The sequence below is a fragment of the Vulpes lagopus genome, chromosome 12, assembly GCF_018345385.1.
Source record: "Vulpes lagopus strain Blue_001 chromosome 12, ASM1834538v1, whole genome shotgun sequence".
In the NCBI taxonomy this organism is placed as follows: Eukaryota; Metazoa; Chordata; class Mammalia; order Carnivora; family Canidae; genus Vulpes; species Vulpes lagopus.
In genome coordinates this window covers 45,132,805-45,146,125 of record NC_054835.1, presented here as the reverse complement: position 1 = coordinate 45,146,125, position 13,321 = coordinate 45,132,805, and the positions used below count along the sequence as shown (strand labels likewise).

The 13,321-nt window shown below is 58.6% G+C and overlaps 1 protein-coding gene and 1 non-coding gene across 4 annotated transcripts in view; both read right to left on the bottom strand.

Annotated features, from left to right (window-relative positions):
* Positions 1-13,321, bottom strand: part of MRC2 (mannose receptor C type 2) — a 54,046-nt gene that overhangs the window by 8,453 nt on the left and 32,272 nt on the right. For 2 of the 3 annotated variants that reach the window (XM_041725346.1, XM_041725344.1), the window contains exons 3-18: positions 12,796-12,969; positions 12,430-12,594; positions 12,134-12,247; positions 11,625-11,768; positions 8,548-8,736; positions 8,213-8,367; positions 7,208-7,315; positions 5,174-5,289; positions 4,549-4,697; positions 3,749-3,966; positions 2,893-3,035; positions 1,694-1,796; positions 1,361-1,499; positions 1,213-1,248; positions 793-953; positions 627-694 (exon numbers count right to left, since the gene is read on the bottom strand). In XM_041725346.1, the coding sequence (XP_041581280.1) occupies positions 627-694; positions 793-953; positions 1,213-1,248; positions 1,361-1,499; positions 1,694-1,796; positions 2,893-3,035; positions 3,749-3,966; positions 4,549-4,697; positions 5,174-5,289; positions 7,208-7,315; positions 8,213-8,367; positions 8,548-8,736; positions 11,625-11,768; positions 12,134-12,247; positions 12,430-12,594; positions 12,796-12,969 (2,182 nt within the window). The other variant, XM_041725347.1, reaches the window with a different exon arrangement.
* Positions 3,537-3,613, bottom strand: LOC121474366. The gene has a single exon (XR_005983376.1). It is a non-coding gene; the product is annotated as a small nucleolar RNA SNORD66 (small nucleolar RNA).

Below are 13,321 nucleotides of genomic sequence, written 5' to 3'. Positions count from 1 at the left end.
TGGCTGCAGGCTGAGAGTAAGGCTACTGAGCTCAGGGTAGCTGGGGACCTAAAGACCTGGTGCCTCCACGTAAGGTGCAGCCCTCCATGGGCACTCATTTGCTAACTGGAAAAGTCCAAGAATCCCAGAACAGAGGTGCAAGGGCAGCAGTGTGCTCAGATAAACATGTGCTCCTGATCCTTCCTGCCTCAAGCCCCCTCATGCATGGTAGGTGGGTATTGAATACAAAGAGGCCCCTCTGGACATCGTATATTCTTGCCCGTGTCCTGAGGGGGCCTTATTCATGGGTGGCCCCAGCATTATATGAGCTGCGATTATTTGGTGCCCAATTACGTGCTGGATGCTGGATGAAGTCCTATGCTAAGGACTTCACATACCTTATTTCTAATCCTCAGAGCAATCTTACCAGGCAGGCCTCATTAGGCTCATTTTTGGATGAGAAAATCAAGGCCCACGAAGGTTAAGTCATTTGATCAAGGCCACACAGCCAGGGAGGAACAGAGCTGAATTCAAATCCAGGTCTATGTGTCTCTGTGGGCAGCCTCCCTAGCTCCCATCTGGGGGTGGTGCCCGGAGGTCCCGGCACCGGCTCCCTCCCACACCTGCTGACCCTGGAAGGCTCCTACCTGAAACGCCCATCACTCTCTGCAGTGTGCAGGCCAATCCACCAGTGCTGCTCTTGGCCCCGGGAGAACTGGGGAAACCGGTCAGGCAGATAAGGGTTGGCAGGGCCTCGCCTCCCCGGGCCTGCCCTCCCACTGCCATCAGGCCCATGCTCACTGGTGTGCTCACCTTCTGCAGGTTGTGCCCCAGGAAGTCCAGCTCCGCCTGGCTGTGCACGGAGGCCAGCTCGGCCTGGAACCACGTGCAAATGCGCTGCGCCTGAGCCCACGTGGAGTGGTGCTCGAAGAACTTGTACTCGGCGTCCTGGAAACGCAGCCACTCCCGCCGGCCTGCGGGGGGCAGTGTGAGCGTGGGACTGGAGACCAGCAGGGGTTGCGAGCGCCTAGCCCCCCCGCCCCCCCCCCCCAGACACCGCTCTAAGCCCAGGCTTGTCCCTGCTTGGAGACGGGTTCCAGGCGCCACGATTCCTCTTCTCTCGGCTCGAATCCCTAACTCCTTTCATTCCATCCCGCCAGGCCCGGCCCCAGAGGTGACGCCCCTCACCCTCTCCCGACCACCAAGGGGAGCACGGTGGGCGGGGGGCCTTACCTTGGGGGCTGACGTCGGGCTCCCGCACGTCTGTGCCTACGGGGACAACAGGGACAGCGATGCTGCAGGGAACGGAGACCCTCCCCTGGACTCCCGGCCCCACCGCCCTGCGCCCCCTGCCCCGCTCCCCAGCACCATCCCACCCAACCTCGAGGGATCTTGCAGATCCAGTCCAGCTGCGTCTCGCACTGCATGGCCACCCACTGCAGGGAGGCCAGGTCGAGCACAGCACAGCCCCGGATGTCGTCGTCGTCGTGCCGGCTGCGGTCGAAGTTGTGGTAAGAGAACTGGAGGCGGGAGTGGGAGAAGGTTGGCGCAGGCCTCCGCGTCCCCAGAACATTCGTATAAAAGGCCTGACAGGCGCTAGGAACCCCCAGCCCGGGCTGGGCGCCCCGCCCCCCTTAACCTGCCTGCTCAGGCCCTAAGACCACGCCCACCGCGGCCCCGCCCACCCCTGACCGCCCCCTCCAGGCGGGCTCACCCCCAAGCCGTCGCTCCAGCGCCAGCTCTGCCCGGCTCCGGGGTCTCGACGGTTCAGGCCGATCCAGAACCAGTTCTGCTCGTGGATCTCGGGCTCTGATTCACTTCAGCACAACCCAGGGGAGGGGGCAATAGAGATGGGGATGAGAGGGGCAGGAGCCCCTTGCAGGTGACCTGGGCAGTCCTGAGGTCCTGGGGCCTCTCCATCTGGGCTTCACACTCACCAGCAAGACACTGTTGGGGCCACCTTTATGGGTTCTCTCCCCAGAGAGAACTGACCTAGCTGGACCAGGCGCCCAGCTCACTGGGGCTGGGGAGGGCTGACCTGGCTCCCTTCCCTGGCTTCCCTTTGGGTGGGGTTTGCTCTGCCAGCAAGACTCTGTAGGCTTTCACTTCAGGGAGTTTAGTAAGTCACTGGAGTTGGAGCATAGACCTGGGGCTCTGGAATCAGATAAAAGTAGATTCCAGTGTTGGTTCACCCATGGAGCAGCTCCCTGACCGCAGGCAAATAACCCAACCTCTCTATCAGCCCACATGGGTCCAGGATAATGTCTACTTCTTAGGGCTGAAGAAAAGACCGAAAGAGGATTAAATGTTTAGTGCAGAATCTGAGACATGGTAAGAGGCCATCAATATAGAGAGCTATAATTACTAGTCAAATAACGTAATCTTAATGTTTGCTGGAAAGACATGTCCCTGGAACTAAGATCTTGGGAAGCCTGGATCCATTCGGATGTTTCCCACTGCTAAGGGATTACAGGTGCTGTGTATCATAGGATGCCCACAGGACAGACATGGGGTCTGTAGCTTTTCTCCTCCTGTCTCTCAGGAAAAGTTATTTATTGAAGAGAGTGAGCTGTTATGGGATGGTGTTGGGGGTGGGGGGGAAGCTCAACTTGGATCTACTTGCAGAAGATTTTACCATGGACAAGGAGGGCTGGGGAGGGCAGTTACTTTCGTAAAAGTCTGTGAGTCTGCAGGGGACACTGTTGGCTCCCTGACACTGGTGAGCAACAGAGTCTCCAACCAGGGCTGCCTGAAGGAGGACAGGGCGATCCTAGCATTAGCTGCGGATACACAGGTCATTCTGAGCCCTCAGACAAGCCTCACTGGGGGCGCCTTCACCCTGCCCTCTGCCCTGTATCCAGCAAAACCAAGAACCACACAGGTGCATGCAAGCCACTGCCCCAGGCTCAGTACCCGAAGATCTTGTTGAGCATGTTGGCTACAAAGTGTTCCTCTTCATAGCTGGCTAGGCTCAGCAGCTGGGCCCCCAACTCTTGGCAGGCCCCCTGGGCCTGCACCCAGGTCTTCTTATCCTGCAGCCGCTCAGAGCTGAATACCTACAGGAACAAAGTCCAGGGGTCCAAGCTGTCCCTACTGGTCCACCTGGCCTCCTATGACAGCAGTAGGGAGGAGGCTGGGGCCTCACTGGACAGGAATGCAGGCTAGCTAAGACAATCCTGCTTGTCGGAGAATGAACCTCAGGGGAGGGGAGCCAGTATCGCCCGCTCCTAGAGAACACCCCCTGCCCAGATCCCGGAACCAGTCCAAGACCTGGGTTCTTATCCCAGAGAGCCACTGTTTGCTGTGGGCAAGTCCCTCCCCCTCCCTGGGCTCCATTTCCTCATGTAATAAAAGACCTTGGACTATAAGGATGGCTCCCAAACCCAGCAGAGTTTAAAAATCAGAGGACCAGGCCCTACTCCAACCTAAAGAATCCCAGTCTCCACAATTGGCAGCCTAGAATTTATTTTATCAAGCTGCCCAGGTGATTGTGAAAGGCACCAGCCCAGGCCCAACATTTGGGAACCTCTGAAATCAATTCTCTCCCTTGTCTTTTTTTTCTCAGTTCCTCACCTTCATCAAGCACCTACTATGTACCAGACCTGCAATTTCACTGACAAGAGCATCATCGAAAAATTACCTCCGTCTGCAGTCCATGGTGGGGAGATAGTGGCCCTGGAACCCTGGATCATGGCTGGGCCCCACTGGGGCTGCCCTTGACCCTGGCTTTGTTTTTGTCCCTCCTCCCACACCAGCGGCCACCGCCTACCTTATAGCAGTGCCGGAGTTTGGGGTCTGACCCCCAACCTTGGGGACAGGAGCCGGTGAGGCTGGGTGTGGGATCTGGCCCAGGCAGTTCCGGTGTCACTGGTGTGCCCAGGCTCTGCCGGCAGATGTAGCGAGCCCGGAATGCCGTGCAGTTCTTCACCTCCCACAGCCCCATGGCGCTGCCCGTGGCCAGGGCCACACAGCCCCCACGGCTGTACCCTGGAGGAGGGAGCAGAGACCCGCTTGCTGAGGACTCATGGGCCCGCTCTCCCCCACATCTTCACAGCACACCTCCCCGGCCTCGGCCCCCTGCACTGGTGACCAGCTTGCTGGGCTCTGCAGGGCCCGGAAGGGAATGGAGGCAGTCCTAGCCCTGTGCTTACTCCTGGGAGATCTTCTGGCAAGTTGCTTAACCTCACTGAGGCTGTTTTATCCTCAGTCTCATCAGGTTATTGAAAAGTCTAAAAGAGACAGTGAGTGTGAAATGGCAACAATTCTGATGGCCAGCGCTTGCACTACTCTAAGCACTTCATGTCTATTTATCCAGTTCAACATCACGTCAGCCCTATGAGCAAAGTACCGTTATCCTTGTTTGGCATAAGGGAAACTGAGGCTCAAAGATGCGCCAGTTGGTTTGGTCTCAGAGCCTTGGCTCCTAATCACTTGCCCACACTGTACCAATGATCAGTTTCCTGGGAGGCTCTGGGAGTCGGTCCTGAGCAGCAGGCCCATACGGCCTCCTGGCTTTCCCAAGGAAAGTCAGAGAAGGGGTTGAGCAGGTGCCACAGAGGAGGGGCTTACCGGGCTGGTCCCGGTTCCAGTGAGTGTACATGACCTCATCCCCACTGAGCCAGCGGAAGGAGCCGGTGCTATTGAGGTCCTGCAGGGCAGTCCAGAAGTACTCGCCATCCCAGTTGTAGATGAGGCTGCTGACAAAAGCCTGCTCAAACCTGTGGGAGAGAAGCTGGTCAGGCAGGGAGCTCCCACCACCCCTTACCCCTCAGTCCCTGAACCACAGGCCAGATGCCCTGCCCTAGGAACTTCAGTGTTATACCCGGTAACTTGCTTAGGGCAAGTGGGGGCCCATGGAGACCCTGCAGCTGACACACAGCAACTGACCTTCCCCCCTACTGCCTGCACCTCTGTGCCTGGCTGAGAAGAAAGTAGAGAGAAACAGACACAGTCCAGCCCTCTCTTGGGCAGGCAGCCCACACCTACACCTGTTTGTGCCCCTGTCCAGGCCCTGCCCCACAATGGGGTCACTAAATAATAGGAGTCATTCTTGTGATGATATCTGAAAAATTCTTATGATGACATTAGCCATTTGAGGCTCCAAGGACTTAGTCCCTGTGTGCTTGATGGCAAATGCCACCGTTTGGGCCAGGATAGGAATGAGGGCTGGTCTGGGCACATGCCCATCCTGTACCTGTTGGTGATCGTGACCAGCTGGGAACCGTGATCGGTACACAGGCGCCGGGCCTCACTGTAGGTTACTTGGTCCTCCCCCAGCCAGTAGCAGGATGGGCTGTGCCATGTCCAACCCTGGCTCGAGAGATGGGCAGAAGAGGGATGTCTGCGGGGACGACTCTCCTCCCTCACCCATAAATCCTGGGTGGGGGGTGCCAGCAGTGGCATCACTGATCGTGCCACAGGCCTGGGCACAGGACAGAGGGGACTGGTTTGACACCAGGGACAGCTCTTCCCGTGCTGTGTTCTGCACCTCATCAGCCTCACACTCCTCTCCCTACCGTTACCCACAACTGCCAGACCGGAGGGTGAGCATGGCTCAAGGGTGGCTGATCTGCCGGTGGGTTGGTGAAAAAAGATGAGTGGCCCACTGGACTCCTCTCTGGGCATTTAAACCAAGAGTCACAGTGGGAAAATTGCCAGTTGGCTAAGAAACAGAGCTGAAAAGCTGGGAGGGCTGCCAGGATGCAGAGGGCCCAGGTAATCCTTGGGTCCTGGAAAAGGTAGAGTAAGTGGAGGGTGCACCTACCCTGGGGTGGGGGGACAGACCCTCAGTGAGAAGCAGTGAAGCTTTGGAAGAGACCACTGCTCCTGAGGGGCTGGCTCTCTACCATCGGACCCCCACAAGACCAAGCAAGCCTTTACCCAAGGGAGACTCCTCTCCCCTTGGGCCACCCTGAGCTCTCTGCTCCTGCCTTTCAAAAGAGGAACTGAGGCTCAGATAAATTAAGTGATTGGTTTTCATACACAGATAGTACAAGGTGGAGCCTGGACTCGAACCCGCACCGCAAAGGCTTTGCCTGTCCTCACCACAGCCCTGCTCCTCCTGAGACACCAGGTGCCAGGGCCTTCCTCTCCAGGAGCCCTTGAAATGGGAAGCCTTAGGGTAGACTCAAGGTTAGGAGAGAGACACAGCCCTGTGGGCAGGAGCCAGAGCAAAAGAGAAGGTGGGGGACGGGGAACGCCTTGGGGTAGACAGTGGGACTGTGCAAAGATCTCGGCTCTCCCAGGGCATTAACCGGGGCTACACAACACTGCACACACAGGTCGGGTGGCCCGGATGCTCAGGGAAGCTGGTCACTCCTCCTCCCCTGCCACCACCTCACCCCGAGCCAGGTCAGGGCCCCTGGGCCAGTCCCTGACCCTGCCAGCCTCCTGGATGCTTCAGCAGGGTCCCTGTCTGCTCTCTCTCCTCCCCACTGTGGGTACATGCCTGTTGTTTCAGGCCCCTCCCCCTGGGGCAGAGCTTGGAGTTCACAGGAGGCAGGGTGCGGTGAGTGACTTGATCCAAAGGAAAACAGAATGAGAAGCCAAACTGGCAGGGACAGGCTGGCAGGAGCGTGGCCTTGGCAGCTGGAGCCATCAGGGGCCAAAGCACCATGAAGTGTCTTTTTTGAGTAACCTCCCATATTCACCCACACCACTCACCCCCCTGCTTGGCTGGGGGCCAGGTGGTGGGGGGCCGGGGAGGGCCTGGAGGAGGACACGGGCATCACCCACCCATACCCTCAGTCATACACGCACTGGCCCACTAACCCAGTCAGTCTTCATCCCCTCCCTCCCTCACACCTGGAAGCCCCTGGGGCTAGGGACACAGCAAGGCGACACCAGGATGGCCTCATTGTCCAGGGGGGAGACAGACAAGCACACACTCTATCAGAGGGCAAGGGGTGTGCCAGCAGAGGTGGCCAAGCAGGACTGGGGTGCACCCTGGCAGCCTCACTCAGGTGATGACTCGGGGGCCTGCCCCCCCACCTCCTGTTCCCCGCTGCCTCTGGGAAGTAGCTTCTTCATGGAGAGGGGCCCCACCCCACCTCATCCACTATCAGCCTTTTCTGGAACGGAGCAGTTTGGAGAGCAGGAAGAAGGGACGAGCCAAGTAAGGGAGGAGGCCATGGGAGGCTGCAGGACTCCATCTGCCTCCTCCCTCCCCTGGGAACTCCTCTGGTTGCCCCACCACCACCACCAGGAGCAGCTCCAGAAGCACCCTCACCTTCCGGCAGCCGTGGTCCTCCTCGGCCGCCCCCTGGCTCAGCTGGCCTGCCTTCTTGCAGATGGACGGCAAGGACTGGTTACAGGGGCTATCGTTCCAACGACCTTCCTAGGGACACAGGATGAGGGAGAGTCTCAGCCCTCTCTCCCCCAAACCCCTTGAAGGTGAAGTTGATTTTCAGAATTGCCCCTGCGTCCACTTGCTTGACCTCTCTGTGTTCCAAGGCTGTCCTGTGTTCCCCGGCTCCTGGCCAGCAGTTTGTCTGCCTTTGGCTCCATCCAGAGGGCAGAGGTGTTTACAGCCCAGGCCCCAGGAGGATGCCTGGCACGTGGCAGACACTCAACAAATAACTGTTTATAAATTTTTAAATAGCATCCCTCATGCCAGATGGCTCTGTCTCCATAGTCCTGGCACCATGTGCAGTATGTCACAGCAGAATGTCTTATCTGTCCCCGGAGTCAGTATCCTGTTTCTCGGACTTTGTCTTTTTAAAGGATCTCTTAGGTCTGCTCGAAGGCCTCCACTAACTCCTTCATCTCCCCACATTGCATCAGAACTAAAGCCATGGCAGAGTCACCACCCCATCATTTTTTGAGGAGACAGGACCCTGGGCTGGGTAGGGCTGGCACGGAGCGGCCAAGGGAATGTGTCCATAAAATGCGGCTTCTGATGCCACCTGCCGGTGGGGAAGAGCAGCTGGCAGACCAAGATGGCGCCATGAGAATTAACCCCTCTAATCCCCCCAAAGACTCTCTGAGGTTGGCACTGTTAGTGTTCCATTGACAGATGAGGAAACAGAGGCACAGAGAGGTTAAGTAACTTGCCCAAGGTGACTCAGCCAGTCGGGGGCAGGGAGGATTCGAACACTTCATGCGGAAGAGAAGGGGTTGATGGAGAAGTGGGGGTTTCTGAGAGGCAACAGGGTGGTGGTGTGGAGGTAGGAGCTGACAGTAGCGCTCCTTTAGTCTGGGTCGCACCAGAAGGCTGGGGAGAGGGGGTTCTCACCGGCCCCCAGATGGTGACACAGTCCTCCAGGCTGTCCCGGAAGTTGTTGGGCTCAAAGGGGTGCCAGTGGGTGAAGCTCACAAGGCTCCCATCAGACCACTCAAAATTCATCTGCAGTTTCAAATCGTTGAGGCCAATCCACAGCTCCTCCACCTCTGGGATGCAGCAGGAGAGAGGGGAGAGAGGACGGGGAGGGGTCAGCCTCGGCCACCGGCAACGGACGAAGAGACAGTCCCAGGAGTCCCCAAGAGTCCCAGGACCTCTTGGCCAGGATAGGATGGGCACTGAGGAGGCCCTGCCCTCTGCCCCGGGAGTGTGGACGAGCAGTCCCTCACCTTGCTTGATCTGCTTGGTGATGAACTCCAGCTCTGCCATGCTGTGGATGCTGAGCAGGTCACCCCCACCCCGCAGACATGCCTTCTTGGACTCCTGCCAGCTGCGCTTCTCGGCCTGCAAGCGGTAGCAGTGGCCCTGGAAGGGCTGCCAGCTGGGCTCACACTCCACCTTCACATTGGCCCACACATCTGCAGAGACCCACGAGGTGCCGTTCAGGGACCAAGCCACCCAGCCAGGGTGCTCAGACCCGCTGAGTGTCAACACAGACAGGGCCTCCTTCCCAAACCCGTCTCAGATCAGCCCTGGCCACCAGAACAGCTCTCAATGCTGAGTGATGCAAAAAAGACAAAGCCCTCCAGGGAGCCTGGTGGCCCAGATGGTGGTGGCAGATTTCACCCCAGATAGGATAACCCCTCCAGCTGGGGCTTTCAGAAACAGATGGGTGGGGACTCAGGTCAGGCCAGCCCTGGGAGCCTCAGCTTCCTCCTCTGTAAATGGAGCTTCCTACTATAGTGCAAACTTAGCTTATGTCCACCTTGCTTAATAAATGAAACTACTGTCACTACCTCAAATAGTACATATGGAGTGTGGACTTCATGCTGACCCTGGCAGTCCAGGATGAAGGGATGGGGAAGTGGGGCCCACCAGGCTAGTGGCCCAGGAAGTCATGGCTGATTGGAAGAAATCCCCTAGTGGGGATTTCTCCTCTTGCTCCTTCCTCTACCTGGGGCTCCACCCAGGGTTGAGAAACCAACCAGTAACAAGCTCTTCCTCACTCCCACTTCCACTCATTTCAGGTTCACTTTCTAGGATTGGAGTCCCAGAGCACTTGAAGCAAACAAGCCCTCACTTGGGCCTTGGCAAGAGAAAACAAGACTTCACTAAACCACCCACAATGTCAGGCTTGGGCAAGATTCCGCCGGCCAGGTGGAAAAGCATGTGCCCACTCGAAGCATCACTCTAGACTGACTCTGGGATCCACTCCATTCCCAGAGATGCTCCAGGGTCTAACACCCTGTTTCTCGGAGGCCCAGCAAAGTGGGGAGAGCTGAGCCTGGGCCCACTCACTCCTGGGCTCAGACTTGTTAATCATCTCAGCCTCCAATCTAAGACCCGAGGCAGCTGCCACAGACAGAACCCAGCTCAGACCCGAGGGGGCCTTCTTGGGCTGTTGGGAGGAGGGAAGCTCAGGAAATGTGGATGTGTTGGGAGCACAATGATGCATGACTTTGGAATGACATGCCTTGTGGGATGAGACCCAAAACGCAGAATGCATCCAAGAATTAGCTCAGAGTGGGATGGAAGAGGCATTTCACGGCCACAGACATATCTGTGGGTCCATGAGGCCCCACAGGAGACTTCTCCCCTGGCCATACTGGGGAGATCCAGGGACAGAGGACTCGGGGAGGGGTCAGGCCCAAAGGAGGCCAGATAGGCTAGGCCTGCCCAAAGTGGGGCCCTCCCTCCTTCACAAAGCAACTTCTGAGATGACCTAGAATTGATGCCTGCCGCAGGCTCCCTCCAGCTAGAAGTGCTCTAGGTCTGAGGCACCAGCGCTTTCAGCCTTTGCTTCTGACCCCTTAGGGGAGGAGAAGAGAAAGCAGTGGCCAGCTGACAGCCCTGAATCAATCTTTGGCAATACTTTAGTGGTCAGAAGCAGAAGTGTTGCTCAGTAAGCTCTTTACTTTCTGTGAGCCTGTGATTTTTTTCTGGGTTTGATGTTTTTTTCTTGTAAAAAGAATTCCCTCTTCATTCCCACGGCTACCAGATTACGGTAGTAGCTCTTCCAACCTATAGATAAACATCCTCTGACATGGATGGACACGATCCTTTGGGGCCAGGCCAGATCTCCACCCTTACAATAGCCCTGCAAGTGGTTGGAGTTTATTTGTGATTTGCACTCAGAGCACTATGGAGCTCCAACTGCCGCCAAAGGCCCAGAGAGCTATCTCCATGAATCACAGATGTGAGCAAGGCACTCCCTGGCTTAAGAACCTGCAGAGGCTCCCCACCCAAACTGGACCCAGCAGCCAAGAGCCTGCAGGGATTGGCTGCGACCTACCTTTCAGAACTATTCTTTTTTTTTTTTTTTTTAAGATTTATTTATTCATCAGAGTGAGAGAGACAGAGACACAGGCAGAGGGAGAAGCAGGCTCCATGCAAAGAGCCCGACGTGGGACTCGATCCTAGGTCTCCAAGATCAGGCCCTGGGCTGAAGGCGGGGCTAAACCACTGAGCCACCAGGGCTGCCCTCAACTAGTCTCTTTAGCATGCATGCTAAGCCAGTGCACACCAGCTGCACCTGCACACGCATTGTCTGAGGATCTTATGAAATGCAGGTGGGGGCTGGGGGTGGGGGCTGAGATTCTACATTTATAACCAGCCCCCAGGGGATGCTATGCTGCTCCTCCAAAAACCACACTTTAAGTAATTAGAGTCTATACTCCAACTGGACTGCAGTACTCACCAAACTTGAAGCTGTCTGTGTCTAGGCCTGCACACCTTCGCACATGCGGTTCCCTCTGCCAGGAATGCCTTTCCCTCACAGCTCTTTATGCCTTTTTAAACTTACAGTCAACTTGAAAGGTCCAAATCAACTGTCAGTCACTTCCACGCAGCAACCCATCTTAACTCCCAGGAGCTTTAAGTGGCTTCTTCTCTAGGCATTTCATCTCTAAATTTATTACACATATTTTTATAATGGTACATAACTCAGGATACTCTAATTGTGTGTTGAGAGGTCTGTCACCCTCTGGCGGAGTGTGACTGCCACAAGGACAGTGCCAAGTGCCGGCATTTAGCACAGTTCTCGACGAAGGTTCTCGCAAAGAATTAACGGCGCATTCCAATTGTTTCTCAGCACAGGCGGGATCAGAATCCCCGACGTGCCCCCCGCCCCGCGCCGCGCAGGCCCCGCCCCGCGCCGCGCAGGCCCCGCCCCGCGCCGCGCAGGCCCCGCCCCGCGCCGCGCAGGCCCCGCCCCGCGCCGCGCAGGCCCCGCCCCGCGCCGCGCAGGCCCCGCCCCGCGCCGCGCAGGCCCCGCCCCGCGCCGCGCAGGCCCCGCCCCTCGGCTCACCCGGCGGCGGCCGCTCGGCTGTGGCGTTGGGCTTCTTCTTGCACACGTAGGGCAGCGCGATGCTGCAGTCGCGGTTCTGCCAGCCGCCCGAGGACTCCGTGCGGATCACCCCGCAGTTCTCCTCGCTCGGGTTGTCCGGCTGATCTGTGGGGAGGGCAGGGCGCCGGCACCCCAGGAGAGGGAAACTCACAGCCCGGCCCCGGAGCGCTCCTCGGGGCCTCCCGCTGCCTCCTCCCTGAGCCCACGGGGTCCCAACCTCTGCGCCCCCCGCGGGCTCAGGCCCGCGGCCGCCTCTCCGGCCAGGCCTGCAACCCAGCCCGCGCCCCGCGCCCCGCGGAGAGGGCGTCGGGGCCTCGGTCCCACGGGAGCACTGCATGAGGCAGGGGCAGTCCAGGAGGGGGTGGAAATCTGCCCGCCGCACCCCCCCCCCCCCACGGCCTGGAGCAGGAATAAGGCCAAACGCCTCTGCAGCCCCCTGGCCGCCCCGCGCCCCGAACCCCCCGCCTCACCACTCTCCCAGTTGAGGTACTTCAGGGGCGAGTTGTCGGACCACTGCCAGCCTCCGCTGGTGTCCAGGTCATTAAGGCCAATCCACAGCGTGGAGCTGTAGCCGGTGAGGAGCCCTGACAGCAGGACAGACGCGGGAAGGCGGGGATCGCCCCCCCCCGCCCTCCTCACTCTGTGTCCCCTCCAGGTGGCCTCCCCTCCCCACCAGCAGAAAGGGCTCAGGGCCCTCCAAAGATGGGGCGCGGGTCTCCGGCTCCCCGCAGAGCCCCTCCCCCACCCCCACTGCCCGCCGCCGCACCGTTGATGTAGGTCTGCTCGTGGATCTCCGTGATGCTCAGCAGGTCTGCCCCCTGCTGCTCGCAGCTGGCCCAGGCCTCCCTCCACGACAGAGTGGACTGGAAGTTAAACTGGTAGCAGCTGTCCGTCAGCTGGTCCTTGTCCCAGAAGGTCTCACAGTCATTACCTGCCACCGCGACAGTGCCAGGTGGGTCCCACACACAGGCCCCTCAAGGAGGGCAGAGACACACCCTCACACACGTGCTGCTCCGGCTATACTGAGGGGCCTCCCATCACCCCAGTCCTGAGCTTCTTCCACCTGCCCCGAGGCCCCGAGGGGCCCACCCCCAGGAGCCGCCCTGGCCCACCCCCTCCACCCTGCTCTCACTCTTGATTGGACAGAAGCCCCAGCGCTCGTCCTTGCCGTAGTCCTGGGTGGTGGCACACCACAGGTGCCCGTCTTCACGGCCTGTGCTGGTACAGCTATGGAACCACTGGTTATCGTACTTGAAGGGAATGGTGCATGGCTTCCCGTGGGAGTTCCCCTGGATGGTGTAGACCTCTGCAGGAAGGGAGCCAGGCCCTTGGCATCTGGACCCCAGAGGCTGCCCAACCTCCCCCAGCCCTCGGGGGAAAACCCCTCTCCCAGGGAGCCAAGGCCGGGGCACTGATGCTACAGCCCAAGTGCTGCTTATGACTTTCAGGTTCCCTCTGGCACTAGGTTAGCGCAGGAGCCTGGGAGTAGGTCTTGCTGCCCATCTCACAGGGCCAGGAGGTTCTCATCAGGTTCTCCTGATGTCCCTAATGCTGTCCCTCCCCCCAGGCTCCGGCTCAGAGATCAGGACGTCTTACAGGAAAAGGCCCCTCCCCCCAGTGCAGAGCTGTCCACCAGAAAAGGCCCCGCACCAGGTAAC